Source organism: Bubalus kerabau, chromosome 14 (genome assembly GCF_029407905.1).
Source record: "Bubalus kerabau isolate K-KA32 ecotype Philippines breed swamp buffalo chromosome 14, PCC_UOA_SB_1v2, whole genome shotgun sequence".
In the NCBI taxonomy this organism is placed as follows: domain Eukaryota; kingdom Metazoa; phylum Chordata; class Mammalia; order Artiodactyla; family Bovidae; genus Bubalus; species Bubalus kerabau.
In genome coordinates, this window is record NC_073637.1 from 71,564,283 (window position 1) to 71,582,190 (window position 17,908).

Here is a 17,908-nt window from a genome sequence, read left to right on the forward strand (position 1 = left end):
ACAGGAAAAGGATATTTACATAGTATTAAAGTATGACTGTGAAAAGAAGAGAAGCTAAAAGCAAAGGAGAAAAGGAAAGATATAAGCATCTGAATGTAGAGTTCCAAAGAATAGCAAGAAAAGATAAGAAAGCCTTCCTTAGCGATCAATGCAAAGAAATAGAGGAAAACAACAGAATGGGAAAGACTAGAGATCTCTTCAAGAAAATTAGACATACCAAGGGAACATTTCATGCAAATATGGGCTCAATAAAGGACAGAAATGGTATGGACCTAACAGAAGCAGAAGATATTAAGAAGAGGTGGCAAGAATACACAGAACTGTACAAAAAAGATCTTCATGACCAAGATAATCACGATGGTGTGATCACTCACCTAGAGCCAGACATCCTGGAATATGAAGTCAAGTGGGCCTTAGAAAACATCACTACGAACAAAGCTAGTGGAAGTGATGGAATTCCAGTTGAGCTATTTCAAATCCTGAAAGATGATGCTGTGAAAGTGCTGCACTCAATATGCCAGCAAATTTGGAAAACTCAGCAGTGGCTACAGGACTGGAAAAGGTCAGTTTTCATTCCAATCCCAAAGAAAGGCAATGCCAAAGAATGCTCAAACTACCGCACAACTGCACTCATCTCACACGCTAGTAAAGTAATGCTCAAAATTCTCCAAGCCAGGCTTCAGCAATACGTGAACCGTGAACTTCCAGATGTTCAAGCTGGTTTTAGAAAAGCAAAGGAACTAGAGATCAAATTGCCAACATCCGCTGGATCATGGAAAAAGCAAGAGAGTTCCAGAAAAACATCTATTTCTGCTTTACTGACTATGCCAAAGCCTTTGACTGTGTGGATCACAATAAACTGCGGAAAATTCTGAAAGAGATGGGAATACCAGACCACCTGACCTGCCTCTTTGAGAAACCTATATGCAGGTCAGGAAGCAACAGTTAGAACTGGACATGGAACAACCGACTGGTTCCAAATAGGAAAAGGAATACGTCAAGGCTGTATATTGTCACCCTGCTTATTTAACTTACATGCAGAGTATATCATGAGAAACGCTAGGCTGGAAGAAGCACAAGCTGGAATCAATACTGCTAGGAGAAATATCAATAACCTCAGATATGCAGATGACACCACCCTTCTGGCAGAAAGTGAAGAACTGAAAAGCCTCTTGATGAAAGTGAAAAAGGAGAGTGAAAAAGTTGGCTTAAAGCTCAACATTCAGAAAACGAAGATCATGGCATCTGGTCCCATCACTTCATGGCAAATAAATGGGGAAACAGTGCAAACAGTGTCAGACTTTATTTTTTGGGGCTCCAGAATCACTGCAGGTGGTGACTGCAGCCATGAAATTAAAAGATGTTTACTCCTTGGAAGGAAAATTATGACCAACCTAGATAGCATATTCAAAAGCAGAGACATTACTTTGCCAACAAAGGTCCATCTAGTCAAGGCTATGGTTTTTCCAGTAGTCATGTATGGATGTGAGAGTTGAACTGTGAAGAAAGCTGAGCGCCAAAGCATTGATGCTTTTGAACTGTGGTGTTGGAGAAGACTCTTGAGAGTCCCTTGGACTGTAAGGAGATCCAACCAGTCCATTCTAAAGGAGATCAGTTCTGGGTGTTCTTTGGAAGGAATGATGCTAAAGCTGAAGCTCCAATACTTAGGCCACCTCATGCAAAGAGCTGACTCACTGGAAAAGACTCTGATGCTGGGAGGGATTGGGGGCAGGAGGAGAAGGGGACGACAGAGGATGAGATGGCTGGATGGCATCACCGACTCGATGGACATGAGTTTGGGTGAACTTCGGGAGTTGGTGATGGACAGGGAGGCCTGGCATGCTGCAATTCATGGGGTCGTGGGGAGTCGGACATGACTGAGCAACTGAACTGAACTGAAAGTATCTACTCACCAAATAAGTATTATTTACTAACTTTTTTATTAATTAAATTTAAAAGGCAGAAACCTTGAAAGACACCCTCTCAACCAAGTAACAGAAAGTTCACCCCATAGTAATAGGATAAATCAACATGCTGTGCTTCCTGATAAGATACTGAGAAAACCAGAGTGAGTTCTCCAATATTCTTGCAAAAACAGTATAAACCCAAATTGAGAGAACCCAGCCGATTCTCCTTAAAAAAAAAAAATTAAGTTCATGGAAGATGAAAAACTGTTCCAGATTAGAGAAGACTAAAGACTTGACAACTAAATGTAGCACATAATCCTGGATGCATGAAAGTCATAACAGAATAACTAGCAAAAGTTGAACAGAGTCTGGATTAGATGGTAATATTGGACCAATTTTAACATCTTGATTTTGATGGCTGTACAATGATAATATGGGAAAGAATCCTTGTGTATTAAGAAATACACACCAATAAATAATAAAGGAGATAATGGGTCATCTACATCCTATTCTCAGGTGGTTCAGAACGTCAACAGTGAGAGAACTGCAGTGAAGAGTGTATTGAAGCTCTGTGTGCTGTTTCTGTAATTTTTATGTGAATTTGCAATTACTTTAAACTGAAAAGTTAAAAAAAATATAGTCCTTACTATATTCATTCTAGGATAATGTAAGTCTAAAGTACTAGACTGCCTACTGACAAAGCTCCTTTCATTGTAATACACTGGAACCTGACTCTAACAGTACTTCCTATAAATACAGTACTCAACCTTAAATGGGTCCAACCTCATTCCACAGAGTTTAGGTTCTGAAACTCGGACTACTCCCACTTTTCAGGTGGTTCACATTTTGCTGTGTGGCTAACAGAGAACTTCACAATCCCCACTCAACTTCCACACAGACTAAAGGGAGAGGCCATGAATAGTAGCAACCTAGCTATCACAAGACAGCTCTATTAAAAAATCCCACCAGTTGCAGTTTCAGCTATAATATGGAGGGTTTGGGCAAAACAGCTTTATAGCTTACACTTTTAAATATATATAGATGTAAATATTTTGAAATTTCATTATAAAAAGTCTGTAAACATCAAAAGTGTTTAAAACACCTGAAAGTTAATATGGAACAGTGAGAAAATACTGAATAGGAATCAAAACTACAATCTTAATTTCCATCATTCAACTAGTTATTGACAGAAATGATATCAGTCATGTCTATTTCCTAACTTATAAAATGAAGCTTGATAACCTACCTGTTTCATATCTCCTAAAAAATAACCAATATGTGAAGTATTTTCAAGCTTCTTACAGGAAAATGAAAAATAAAAGGATGACATAACAGAACTATAACAGTCCTTGGGAAATAAAGATATTCTACACAGCTAAGGATTTGCCCTGTTAATAACTTTTTTCTAATATTTTGGTTGGAAATTTTTCTAAACAATATTACCCACTTCTTCACATTAAATAGAATACACTGACTATTGACCCATTTCTTCACCACTCAGGATCACTGTTATAAACATAGATTACTAGTATACAAGGGTATCCTGTAGGTGGCAAACCAAGGTCCAGATACCTCAGAACTGTACCAGATCGTGAGAAATCCTGTACTGTGATAGCTTTATACAGCAACACAGTCAATAACTTTTCATTTATTCATGCAAACATTCATTCAGTGCCTACAACGTGCCAAGCACTGTGCTAGACACTGAAGATGGTACAGACTTCATCTAGCAGGGAGAGACAGACATATGAGAAACAAGCATATCTAGCGCTAAGACTGCTATGCTAATTCCAATGACCTGTGCGGCTGAAGCACAAAGGAAGAAGTGGTTCCTCAGTGAGGCTGGAGCACTTCCAGATATCACCAGTAGCAACCTCATCTCCTTATTAGAGCATTAATTCCCAGGTCTAGAGGCTTCCCAGGTGGGGCTAGTGGTAAAGAACACGCCTGCCAATGCAGAAGACAAAAGATGCAGGTTCCATCCCTGGGTCAGGAAGATCCCCTGGAGGAGGGCATGGCAACCCACATGACTCTTCTTGCCTGGAGAATCCCACCATCAGAGAAGCCTGGCGGGCTACAGTCCAAAGGGTCACAAAAGAGTCAGACAGGACTGAACTGACTTAACACACAGGCAAGGCCTAAAGAACTGTTTCTCAAAACCAGACCCCAAGAAGCCTACATATAATAAATTAGGTTTGAAATTTTCCCAAGAACCTTGATTCCCAGAAGAACCCCGGTGGGCTAACCTGAAGTTATACGGTATCTCTTCTGATATTTGGAAGCTTTGCATAAGACACATGTCCAAAACAATCCTGCACACACAATTTCAGAGTCCAAATCTTGCAAAGATTAATGGACAATTAGAAGCTAAAAGTTATCTTGTGTTCAAGTTTCAGTTTGTTTTAAACTTCTAGTCCTCTGTTCAAGTGTCATTATGTGTCTGAATTTTTACACCCATCATGCAATTTAATCCTCACAACCACCTTATAAAGTGGAAGTATAAATCTGCTGCTAAGTCACTTTAGTCATGTCCGACTCTGTGCAACCCCATAGACGGCAGCCCACGAGGCTCCCCCGTCCCTGGGATTCTCCAGGCAAGAACACTGGAGTGGGTTGCCATGTCCTTCTCCAATGCATGAAAGTGAAAAGTGAAAGTGAAGTCGCTCAGTCGTGTCTGACTCTTAGCGACCTCACGGACTGCAGCCTACCAGGCCCCTCTCTCCATGGGATTTCCCAGGCAAGAGTACTGGAGTGGGGTGCCACTGCCTTCTCCAAAAGTATAAATCTACAAATGAGGAAATAGGTGAATCTTCGTTAACTTTCCCAAGTGACACAACTAGCATTAATAAGCTCAGATAAGGTCTGCCTGCTTTAAATCACTCGAGTCAACAGCCTCCATTCCACTTAATTACCACTATGGACAGATCAAGTGTCTCCCCATTTGTAAATATGTATTTGAGAAAAGCTGTTATGTGATATCTACAGACTCTTACTAGAAGAACATATAAGAAATCTGTAAGAGCGACTCAACCCTGGATAGGAAAGTCAGAGGACACTACTGGTATCAAAGAAAAACCGCGCTGAACAAGCGAATGTGGATGGTATACATCTTGGTAACCTAAACTGCTTATTATCAAAAAGTGGTCATTTTAAACTATATAAAAATGAATATAACTTTTTTGGCTTTTACAGTTGTTAATGCCCTGATTTCCACTAATGCTATCTTGTTTCTCCAAAAGTAATCAAGTAAACAAGGGGGGATAGGTACACTATTTTTAAAAGCGATTAAAAACAAAACACTGAAATGCATGGGAATTCTGTCACTATACTACATTTTGCTATAATGGAATTCAAAAAAATTGGGATTTACTAGGCCAATCACATCCAGGGTGGTTAACTACTCTAGCACTTCTCAGAAACCCTTGAGACCAGATATTTTGAGACCTTCTGCCGCTTTTATTAATCAAAGGCAGCAGAGTCGGGGAGGGGAACAGTGTACTTTAAACCATTCATCCCTGAAGTCAGACCTGGAATCCAAGACAGGCCCCTGCCGAGATGTATCAGGTAACCTGAAACATCCAATTCACTCCTCTGTGCTTTTCACGTGTTACCTGAACAAAATCGTCATTAAGCCTCTGACTTTATGAGGCTTAGATTCCACTGAACTCGGGTAAATCCCGTGAATTCTCTCTAAATCTGTTTCCATATCTACTAGATAAAATAATACGGTTTATACTGTACTCACTGTACCCCTGGCTTTGTGCCAGACATTGTTCTAAATGCTTTAATTCATAAAACTCGGAGTGTACAACTGTCCGTCATACTTCGTGGCGAAGATTACATAAATTACTTGTAAACTAATACTTTGCATAATGCCTGACTGACACACAAGAAGAACTCAAAGTTAGCCACTGCTTACTTAAAATTAATTACTAGTCATCTTTCACATTAAAAAAAAAAACACTCATGTAAAAAGCTTAACGTTAAGACTCAAGCAACATGACAGACGAAGTAATTTTGCCAGAGTTTTGGGAGCGATGTGAAAGTTCCTGTGGCTTCACTCCCACCACACACCCGGGGATGACCCCAGGGCACACGCGTTGGAATGCCAAGGGGCAGCTCGGCCTCGAGGCCCGCCGCGCCCACGAGGGTCCCTTCCGGCCTTGCTCCCCGACCTCGGGGCAGGCCGGGTTCTCTCACCGCAGCAGCTCCAAGCAGTAGCGGTCAGTACCCGAGGCGCCAAGTCCACTACCCGCGGCCACGCTCCTCCCGGACGCCACGGGCTCCGAAAGCCGCCGTGCGCGCGCCCACAGGCCCCGGGGTGGTCGGCGGCGACACAGGCCGGGGACGCCGAGCCGCAGAGGTCCCCATGCCGAGCCCAACGTGGAGGCCGCCATGACACCGACGCCGCCTGCCCTTCGACCCGCGTTCTCGGCGCGCGGCTACGCTCGGCCACGCCCCCGGCAGGTCACGCAGCGCGGCGAGGCGGCGGGAAGGCGACCTCTGGGCGCCGCTCGGAGAGGAGCCAGGTGTCGCTGTAGTCCGCCGCCGCGCTCCTCAGGGAAAGCCGCGCCTGAGTCCCAGGGATTCCGCCCAGGCTCTCCCCTTCCCTTCCAGGCCCTCCTGAAGATGTGTTTATCGAGATAAGAGAATGGAGAATAATTTGACAGTTTACTAGCTTGATTTATATCTTTTAAACAATTATTCACATGGCATGTGAGCCTCCTTAGGCCCTCTTAACCTCAGGCCGGTCAAATGTTACGGTTGAGTCTAGTTGCCAGGACCTGAGACCTGGTCCAAGCTGCTTACATCTGGATCCAAGTAACACCTCCTGCGTCCAGGTTTGACCAGACGTTTCCTGATGCCGCCACACTCTTCAGTTCAGTTCAGTCGCTCAGTTAGTGTCCGACTCTTTGCGACCCCATGGACTGCAGCACGCCAGGCCTCCCTGTCCATCACCATCTCCCCGGAGCTTGTTCAAACTCATGTCCATCGAGACTGTGATGCCATCCAACCATCTCATCCTCTGTCGTCCCCTTCTCCTCCTGCCATAATTCTTCCCCAGCATCGAGGTCTTTTCCAATGAGTCCTCTCTTCACAACAGGTGGCCAAAGTACTGGAGTTTCAGTTTCAGCATCAGTCCTTCCAATGAATATTCAGGTCTGATTTCCTTTAGGATTGACTGGTTGGATCTCCTTTCAGTCCAAGGGACTCTCAGGAGTCTTCTTCAACGCCACAGTTCAAAAGCATCAATTCTTGAGCGCTTAGCTTTCTTTAGGGTCCAACTCTCGCATCCACACAAGACTACTTTCAGAAAAACCATAGCTTTGATTAGACAAACCTTTGTCAGCAAAGTAATGTCTCTGCTTTTTAACATGCTGTCTAGGTTGGTCATAGCTTTTCTTCCAAGGAGCCACACTAGCTCTTTCTAAAATGTACTTCTGATCATGATCCTTTCCTGACTGACAAACTTTGCTGAGTGTTGGATAAAGCTCCTCCATGACAATAGCCTCTGTTTACCTTTCAGCCTCAACCCAAGCATTTGTAACTCCAGCTTAATGATTCTCCTTAAATCCAAGGGAGAGAGTTCTGCTTTTGTGGACCCAAGATCAGATCAGATCAGATCAATCGCTCAGTCGTATCCGACTCTTTGCAACCCCATGAATCACAGCATGCCAGGCCTCCCTGTCCATCACCAACTCCCGGAGTTCACCCAGACTCACGTCCATCGAGTCAGTGATGCCATCCAGCCATCTCATCCTCTATCATCCCCTTCTCCTCCTGACCCCAATCCCTCCCAGCATCAGAGTCTTTTCCAATGAGTCAACTCTTCGCATGAGGTGGCCAAAGTACTGCAGTTTCAGCTTTAGCATCATTCCTTCCAAAGAAATCCCAGGGCTGATCTCCTTCCGAATGGACTGGTTGGATCTCCTTGCAGTCCAAGGGACTCTCAAGAGTCTACTCCAACACCACAGTTCAAAAGCATCAATTCTTTGGTGCTCAGCTTTCTTCACAGTCCAACTCTCACATCCATACGTGACCACAGGAAAAACCATAGCCTTGACTAGAGGAACCTTTGCTGGCAAAGTAATGTCTCTGCTCTTGAATATGCTATCTAGGTTGGTCATAACTTTCCTTCCAAAGAGTAAGCGTCTTTTAATTTCATGGCTGCAGTCACCATCTGCAGTGATTCTGGAGCCCAGAAAAATAAAATCTGACACTGTTTCCACTGTTTCCCCATCTATTTCCCATGAAGTGGTGGGACCGGATGCCATGATCTTCGTTTTCTGAATGTTGAGCTTTAAGCCAACTTTTTCACTCTCCACTTTCACTTTCATCAAGAGGCTTTTTAGTTCCTCTTCACTCTCTGCCATAAGGGTGGTGTCATCTGCATATCTGAGATTATTGATATTTCTCCCGGCAATCTTGATTCCAGCTTGTGTGGACCCAAGAACTCCAGCCAATTCACTCTGCTTTGGTTTTCTTCCCTGACACAGTCTGTCTTCAGCCTATACAGGATCTCAGTCCCTCCTGCATAATGTTCTCTTTTCTCTTTGGGCTTCTGTGCTTTAGCACTAAGTTTAAACCTGCTCAATTAAAAAAAAAAAAAAATCACTTATCTCCACCTGCAATTCTGGTCTCCTGCCTAGCTGGACTTTTCAATCTCAACTGATAGTCTTTTTGTCTGGAGAGTGTGCACCTTCTCACAACCAGGGGAAACACTTTGGAATCATTGTTACCTAGTCTTTCTTGTATAACTAATGTAATCTAACTGGTCAGGTCTTATCAATTCTTTTTTCTTCATATATTCACATCCATGACACCAAAACTACCTGGAATCAGATCCTGGCTCTACTTCCTGTTATCTCTGTGACTTTGAATGACCTTTTCTTGTGCTTCAGATTCCTCCACTGTGAAATGGTAATAGTAATAGAAGCCAAAGTTCTTGTGAGAATTAAATAAGTTAATACCTTTAAGGCATCCAGGGCAATGCCTGGCCCATAAATAGCACTCAAAACAAGCCATCTATGTAGGGAAAACATTAAGAAAGACTTTAAAACGACCAAAAAGATTTCTGGGTGTCTTAATGGAAAGTTAGACACTGTCCAGGTTGCCTGATTTTATGGGTTCTTTGTGCTTTTCACTGTCTTTGAACTGTTTCATAATTCTGTAAGTGGCAGAATATTGAGAATGCAAATAATTCTTGTCTGTGACTTATGCAGATTATATCCGTAGGAGATTGAGTCGATTAGTGTTCTGTGGTTATTGTCTGATTTTACCCGTTTCTCATCTATTAAACAGATTGACTTAAGCTTCCTGACTGCCTATATATGTCTGGTAGTTTGAATACTTCTTCGAATTGGTTTTAAGATCTTACTGGTTCTCCCACAAATTAATGAAGTTAAATTTTTAATTTTTAATTTTTTTTTTTAATTTTTGGCTATGATGGGTCACGGTTGCTGCATGCAGGCTTTCTCTAGTTGCAGGGAGTTGGGACTATTGTCTAGTTGATACACCTGGGCGTCTCATTGTGGTGGCTTATCTTGTCGCAGAGTGTGGGCCCTATGGTGTGCTGGGCTTCAGTAGTTGCGGCGTGTGGGCTTAGTTGCCCCAAGGCATGGGGAATCTTCCCCAACCAGGATTCAAACCAGTGTCCCCTACATTGGCAGGCAGATTCTTAACCACAGGACAACCAGAGAAGTCCTGAAATTTTTAACATGTGTTGATTTTATATCTGTGTGAGAATCAAGACTATAAAGTTTTGTTAAAAATTATTTTTTAACAGTTATCATTTGTTATCATTAACTTCTCTTTTGTTTTGTTTCCAGTACCCAGTTTCACATCTTTATGATGGACCCGTTTCTTTTCCTGTCTCCAGGCAGATCAAACTATATCAAAAAATATAACCATTTCTCATAAATGTTATGAGCCTGTAGACTTTTTTTTTTTTTGAGCCTGTAGATATTTAAACCTGAAAGCACAATTTCAGTTAACGGGATAGAGGAAAATTAAGACGTTTTAAAATTATTCTGTGGATAACACATTGTCACTAACATTTATTGAACATCTATTACTAATAATGAAGTTAATTTTTTTAGAATTGTGAGTACATGAAAATATTTCCATAGTGTAATTTCTTGATATTAAAGTCAATATATTTGAAATATGCATGCATTTTTCTTCATTTAAGGTTATATCAAGGCAGAAGCTCAGTGCTTAACCCAAAAATTAACATTAAAAAATAAATGATCACAGAAGCACAATTTGTTAACTTGGCCTTTAGCAGTGACAGTTGCTTACTTTGTCATCTTTGAGTTTATGACTCTCTCCCTGGTGGTTATAACTGATCCATCTGTGTAGCTGTGAATGAAATATAGTAGCATTTATTTCCAAGCTTCAGCTCAATAAAGATTGTCCTGTGGTTATTGCTACATTGTAAAGAGCTGTGCATCATTGTTCCAGAATATTACATCACTTCTTATTTTTTACATGGCCTCTGTTAAGAAGTGAGTTTCACTTTTTATAATAAGAGTCAGGCTGACTTACTGGCTTTTATTTTTTTACTGAAGTCTTTCTTTTATTTATTATGGTTGCGCTAGGGTCTCCGTTGCTGCCCTAGAGCTTTCTCTGGTTGCGGTGAGCGGGGATCCTCACTGCAGTGGCTTCTCTTGTTGCAAAGCATGAGCTCTAGAGCGAGGGCTCCAGTAGTTCAGGTGCATGGGCTGAGCTGCTCCGCAGCATGTGGAATCTTCCTGGACCAGGGATCGAACCTGTGGTGCAGGGGTGCATTGGAGACAGATTCCTATCCACTGTACCACCAGGGAAGCCCACTTATTGGCTTTTATATGACACCTTGAGTGTATAGTGAATGGTCGGCGCCAGACCACACTTGGTTAAATCTCCCCAGACGACAATACGGCACCCATCTCCTCCAGCTTCTCCATGGCTCTCAGGGATCAACTAACTTCTCCTCAGTCCACTTTGTTCTGTTACATATTTTTGATTATATGTATTTTTTCTTTTTAAAAAAATCTCATTAAGGGAGATTTGGAAAATATAGGCAAATGTAGGAGAAAAAAATCATGCTAAAACCTATGATTCAAACAGTTACTATCCACATTTTGTATTTTCTTCCAATCTCTTTCTTTCTGCATAGGCTTTTTACTTGTTTTTACATACTGCCTGTGCAGTGTTATTTGAGTAGCCTCACATGCTGATGCGCATTTTCTTATGCTATTGTTTCATTCATTTTGAAACATTTATTGAGAATCTACTCTGTGTCTACAGTGTACTAGTTGCTAGGATTCCAGAATGAATAAATGTGCTCCACGTCCTCCAAGAACTTATTCTTAGTGGTAAAAACACTTACACAAACAAATATCATCACAACTAAATATGCAATTAGAAAATGTGGTAACTGTTGTACTAATAATATAGATTCCACTGCTCAGATGAAGATACAAAATAACACGGCTGTAAACAAAGTAGACATTTATTCTTCTTTCAAGTACCAGTTCCGGTATAAGCAATCTAGGGTTGCACGGAGATTCCAGGATCCCAGACACCTTGGCTTTTTCAGTCTGGTTGTTCCATCATCCGAAGGGTACAGTTCCTACCTCCATGTCCAAGATGGCCTCTTGCTAGTCTATGTACCAGTCAGCAGTAAGAGTCAAAGGGGAAAGGGCACAACGCCCTTCTCTTCTGGGAGTTCCTTAGTCATTTTTGTGCCATGGCATGTAACAATAGATGTGCTTCCTCAACATTAAATGATATTTAGCAGTGAGTCTGATTTCAAGTGTCATAGTCATGATGAACATAAACAACACAAAAGACTATTTGCAATTTCATTTGGTGACAAGATCATGATTACTTCCAATACTTTTGCACTTTGTTGCCTATATTTGTAATTGAAACCAATGATAAATTTTAGTTAGCAGTTAGTAAAAATACAGATATAGATTTTTTGGGTTTTGTCCTACTCAAGGTTATAGACCACTGTGAATTCTATCCACAGCTTCCTTGGGTTAAGAACCCTCTGCTTTAATGGCACAACCTAACATTTGCACATATCCCATCTACTCATATCCCATTGATTAGAATGTAATTTTCTACAACAAAAGCTGGAAATAGTCTTTATTTCTGCAGACATGTGCCATTAGAAATCAGGGGTCCCATTATTATTGAAAATGAAGAAAATGGATATTCAGAACCCCTAATTAATAAGAACCATATACTATGGAAGAATTTAACTAGGAGCCTAACCTAGATTATGTGGTCAAGAAAAGTATTTCTGAGAAAGTGATCAGATCAGATCAGATCAGTCGCTCAGTCGTGTCCGACTCTTTGCGACCCCATGAATCACAGCACGCCAGGCCTCCCTGTCCATCACCAACTCCCAGAGATCACTCAGACTCACGTCCTTCGAGTCAGTGATGCCATCCAGCCATCTCATCCTCTGTCATCCCCTTCTCCTCCTGCCCCCAATCCCTCCCAGCATCAGAGTCTTTTCCAATGAGTCAACTCTTCACATGAGGTGGCCAAAGTACTGCAGTTTCAGCTTTAGCATCATTCCTTCCAAAGAAATCCCAGGGCTGATCTCCTTCAGAATGGACTGGTTGGATCTCCTTGCAGTCCAAGGGACTCTCAAGAGTCTACTCCAACACCACAGTTCAAAAGCATCAATTCTTCGGCGCTCAGCCTTCTTCACATTCCAACTCTCATATCCATACATGACTACAGGAAGAGAAAGTGATAGTTAAACTGAGATTTGAAATATAGTTAATGATAATAACAATACCTGTTACTTATTGAGTGCTTACCAGATATTAGACATTCTCCTAGATATTCATTCAATCTCACAACAGCCATATTTAGTTTAGGGTGATCATTCAGGTTTTAGGGAATGGCACCCCACTCTAGTATCCTTGCCTGGAGAATTCCATGGACAGAGGAACCTGGTGGGCTACAGTTCCTGGGGTTGCAAAGAGTTGGACACAACTGAGCTTGTATGCTCTTGATTCAGGTTTAAGCACTGAGAATCCTGCATCCCAGGAAACCCCTTGCTCTGGAGCATACTAGATGATTGTCACTCTATTGGTACTCTTGTTATCATCCCTATTTTACAGAAAAAGAAACTAAGACAAGAAAAGTTTGAACCATTTGCTAGAAATTGGCAGAGGCAGGATTTACACTTGGGAAGGTTACTCTAGAACTCAACTGCTTAACTACTATGTTGGTTTCCTAGGACTGCCTAACAATATACCCCAGACAGGGTGGGCTTAAACAACAGAAATTTATTTTCTCACCTTTATGGAGGCTAGCTATCCTAATCAGGGTACTAGCAGAGCTGATGTCTTTTGAGGCCTTTCTCCTTGGCTTCTGGATGGCCGCCTCCTGCCTGTATCTTCACAGGGTCTTCCCTCTGGGTGTGTCTGTGTCCTAATCTCATCTTTTATGAATGCACCAGTTATATTAGATTAGGGTTCACCCTGATGATCTCATTTTACCTGGAATCACCTTGTTCAAGACCCTGTCTCTAAAAGTCAGATTCTGAAGTACTGGAGGTTTGGACTTCAACATATGAATGAGAGGGCAGGAGGGCATAACTGAGCTGTAACAACTGCTATATTCTACTGCCAAAGGAAGGAGGGGTGGGGTAGCATCCCATAAGGTGTACCTTCATGTACAGAAGTCCTGAATCAGTAAAGCACACACGAAGAACAGAGTAAATGCCTGTGTAGCTGGCATTGAGTGTGCAAGAGGGTGGACCGTTTGAGACTGGAGAGGTGAGCAGGAGCCAAATGATGTGATGTTTTGTAGGCTAGGTTGAGAGTGGAGGATTTTATCATAAGTGTGCTGGGAAGCCATTTAAGGAATGACATAATGGAGCCATTTAAGGAACGACAGGGAGTTGACATAACGGGACTTGGGTTTTAAAAGACAACTCTGATGACTCTGTGGTGAATAGATTTGAAACAGTGGGATGGGTTAGGAGTTCATGGCTGCAAACCGGGCCAGAGCTGTTGGCGACTTGGACAGGTGTAGTAGTGGAAGTCGAGAGAAGCGGTGGATGTCAGACATGAGGTGAAGATGGTACCAGTGGAACACAGAAGGGGGCAGGAGAAAGCACTGTCTGCTTCCTCCACCAGACAAACCTCTTTGTACAGGTGTCAAAGGGGCCAGGTACCGTCCTCAGTCTGCACAGGTACATCCCCAGGGACTGGCCCAGGACCATGCATGTCTACCTCCTCTGGACAAGGACACTTATGGGAAAGTCCACTATGGCGTCTCTGAGAATAAAAAAGAAGCCTCCCTAATAAAAGGACGCTGGTCAAAGCACAAACAAGGCTGTTGTGGATATGTCTGGTGGTGAAAGTAAAGTCTAGTGCTGTAAAGAACAATATTACATAGGAACCTGGAATGTTAGGTCTGTGAATCAAGGTAAATTGGAAGTGGTCAAACAAGAGATGGCAAGAGTGAACATCAACATTTTAGGAATCAGCAAACTAAAATGGACAGGAATGGGCGAATTTAATTCAGATGACCATTGTAGCTACTACTATGGGCAAGAATCCCTTAGAAGAAATGGAGTAGCCATCATAGTCAATGAAAGAGTCCGAAATGCAGTACTTGGGTTCAGTCTCGAAAATGACAGAATGATCTCATTTTGTTTCCAAGGCAAACCATTCATCATCACAGTTACCCAAGTGTATGCCCCAACCACTAATGCCAAAGAAGCTGAAGTTGACCGGTTCTATGGAGACCTACAAGATCTTCTAGAATTAACACCAAAAAAAGATATCCCTTTCATTAGGGGACTGCAATCCAAAAGCAGAAAGTTAAGAGATTCCTGGAGTAACAGACAAGTTTGACCTTGGAGTACAAAATGAAGCAGGGCAAAGGCTAACAGAGTTTTGCCAAGAGAACACACTGGTCATGGCAAACACCCTCTTCCAACAACACAAGAGAAGACTACACACAGACATCACCAGATGGTCAATATTGAAGTCAGATTGATTATATTCTTTGCAACTGAAGATGGCAAAGCTCTATAAAGTCAGCAAAAACAAGACCAGGAGCTGACTGTGGCTCAGATCATTAGCTCCTTGTTGCCAAATTCAGCCATAAATTGAAGAAAGTAGGGAAAACCACTAGACCATTCAGGTATACCTAAATCAAATTCCTTATGATTATATGGTGGAAGTGACAAATGGATTCAAGGGATTAGATCTGGTAGCAAGAGTGCCTGAAGAACTATTCATGGAGGTTTGAAACATTGTACAAGAGTTGGTGATCAAAACCATCCCAAAGAAAAAGAATTGCAGGAAGGCAAAACAGTTGTCTGAGGAGGCCATACAAATAGCTGAGAAAAGATAAGCAAAAGCAGAAGATATACCTAACTGAATGCAGAGTTTCAGAGAATAGCAAGGAGAGATAAGAAAGCCTTACATGAAGAATGCAAAGAAAGAAGAAAACAACAGAATGGGAAAGACCAGAGATCTCTTCAATAAAACTGGAGCTATCAAAGGAACATTTCATGCAAAGATGGGCACAATAAAGGACAGAAACAGTATGGACAAAACAGAAGCAGAAGAGATTAAGAAGAGGCAGCAGGAATACACAAAAGAACTATTCAAAAAAGGTCTTAATGACCCAGATAACCATGATGGTGTGGTCACTCACCTAGAGCCAGACATCCTGGAGTGGGAAGTCAAGTGGGCCATAGGAAGCATTACTATGAACAAGGCTAGTGGAGGTGATGGAATTCCAGCTGAGCTATTTCAAATCCTAAAAGATGATGTTGTTAAAGTGCTGCAGTCAATATGCCAGCAAATTTGGAAAACTCAGCAACGGCCACAGAACTGGAAAAGGTCAGCTTTCATTCCAAATCCAAAGAAAGACAATTCCAAGGAATGTTCAAATTACCATACAATTATGCTCATTTCACATGCTAGGAAGGTAATGCTCCAAATCCTTCAAGCTAGGCTTCAACAGTACATGAACCGAGCACTTCCAGATGTTCAAGCTGGATTTAGAAAAGGCAGAGGAACCAGAGATCAAATTGTCTACATCCGTTGGATCATAGAAAAGGCAAGAGAATTCCATAAAAACATCTATTGTTTTTGACTATTCTAAAGCCTGTGACTGTATAGATCACAACAAACCGTGGAAAATTCTTAAAGAGATGGGAAAACCAGACCACCTTACCAGCCTCCTGAGAAACCTGTATGCAGGTCAAGAAGCAACTGTTAGAACTGGACATGGAACAATGGAATGGTTCCAAATTGGGAAAGGAGTGCGTCAAGGCTGTATATTGTCACTCTGCTTATTTAACTTATATGCAGAGTACATCATGCAAAATGCTGGGCTGGATGAAGCACAAGCTGAAATCAAGATTGCCAGGAGAAATATCAACAACCTCAGATATGCAGATTAAATCCCTCTGATCCCTCAGGCTCTTGATGAAGGTGAAAGGAGAGTGGAAAAGCTGTCTTGAAACTCAACATTCAAAGAACTAAGGTCATGGCATATGGTTCCATCACTTCATGGCAAATAGATGGGGAAAAAGTGGAAACAATGACAGATTTTATTTTCTTGGGGTCCAAAATCACTGTAGACGGTGACTGTAGCCATGGAATTAAAAGACAGATGCTTCTTTGAAGAAAAGCTATGACAAATCCAGACAGTGTATAAAAAGCAGAGATACTACTTTGCCAACAAAGATCCATTTAGTCAAGGCTATGGTTTTTCCAGTAGTCATGTATGGATGTGAGAGTTGGACCGTAAAGAAGGTTGAGCACCAAAGAATTGATGATTTTGAACTGTGGTATTGGAGAAGACTCTTGATATTCCCTTGGACTGCAAGGAGATCCACCCGGTCAATCCCAAAAGAGATCAGTCCTGAATATTCATTGGAAGGACTGATGTTGAAGCTGAAACTCCAATACTTTGGCCACCTAATGTGAAGAGCTGATTCATTGTAAAAGACCCTGATGCTGGGAAAGATTGAAGGCAAGAGAAGAAGGGGATGACAGAGGATGAGATGGTTGAATGGCATCATGGACTCGATGGACATGAGTTTGATCATACTCTGGGAGATACTTAAGGACAGGGAGGCCTGGCGTGCTGCAGTCCATGGGGTCACAGATAGTCGGACACAACTTAGCAACTGGACAACAATGATAAAAGGAGACATAAGGTAAAATATACTACTTATGAAACATTCTTGCCAAAGAGATTTAACATGAATCTCTTTAAACTTCTAAATCCAATTTTGAAGTTTATAAGAAATGCAGAGATAAGAGGAGCAATATAAATGACATAATGAGGAAGCATATCAGAATAATTCAAAAGAAAAACTCAGTGAAAAAAACAAATTGGGAGGACGTTGACACCATGAGCAGCATAGGGGAGGCTTGCTGCTGCTGCTGCTGCTAAGTCGCTTCAGTCGTGTCCAACTCTCTGCGACCCCATAGACGGCTGCCCACCAGGCTTCCCCATCCCTGGGATTCTCCAGGCAAGAACACTGGAGTGGGTTGCCATTGCCTTCTCCAACGCATGAAAGGGAAAAGTGAAAGTGAAGTCGCTCAGTCGTGTCCGACTGGTAGCGACCCCATGGACTGCAGCCTACCAGGCTCCTCTGCCATGGGATTTTCCAGGCAAGAGTACTGGAGAGGGGTGCCATGGCCTTCTCCGAGGGGAGGCTTGCACCTACACAAAGCTCAAGTACATCCAGTGCTTCAATCACTGGGTTTGCCCAACCTCTTCATGCACTACCGGCAGTGTATCCAGAAAGCAATAAAGGAGAAGGAGATTCCTATTGAAGGACTGGAGTTCATGGGCCATGGCAAAGAAAAGCCTGAAAGCTCTTCTTGACCTTGACTGTCACCTTGAGAGCGGACTCCTCAAATCAGGAAATTGAGGTCTCTGGATCGTGTCAATTAAAACTGAAGAGAGCATTGATTTGATGAATTTAGGAGGGAGGAGTTTCCTTTCTTCCT

The 17,908-nt window shown here is 42.2% G+C and overlaps 1 protein-coding gene and 1 pseudogene across 6 annotated transcripts in view; one reads left to right on the forward strand and one right to left on the reverse strand.

Moving 5' to 3' along the window:
- NDUFAF6 (NADH:ubiquinone oxidoreductase complex assembly factor 6) overlaps positions 1 to 6,378 on the reverse strand; it is a 36,233-nt gene extending 29,855 nt beyond the window's left edge. Inside the window, exon 1 of one of the 6 annotated variants that reach the window (XM_055546621.1) lies at positions 6,108 to 6,378. In XM_055546621.1, coding sequence (XP_055402596.1) covers positions 6,108 to 6,304 — 197 coding nt within the window. In that variant the 5' untranslated portion in view covers positions 6,305 to 6,378. Of the gene's footprint in view, positions 1 to 6,082 lie in introns of all 6 variants that reach the window. The other 5 variants (XM_055546620.1, XM_055546627.1, XM_055546623.1 and 2 more) reach the window with 5 other exon arrangements.
- Positions 6,379 to 17,303: 10,925 nt separating this feature from the next.
- On the forward strand, positions 17,304 to 17,783 carry LOC129627055 (TP53-regulated inhibitor of apoptosis 1-like; annotated as a pseudogene).
- The last annotated feature ends 125 nt before the right edge of the window (positions 17,784 to 17,908 follow it).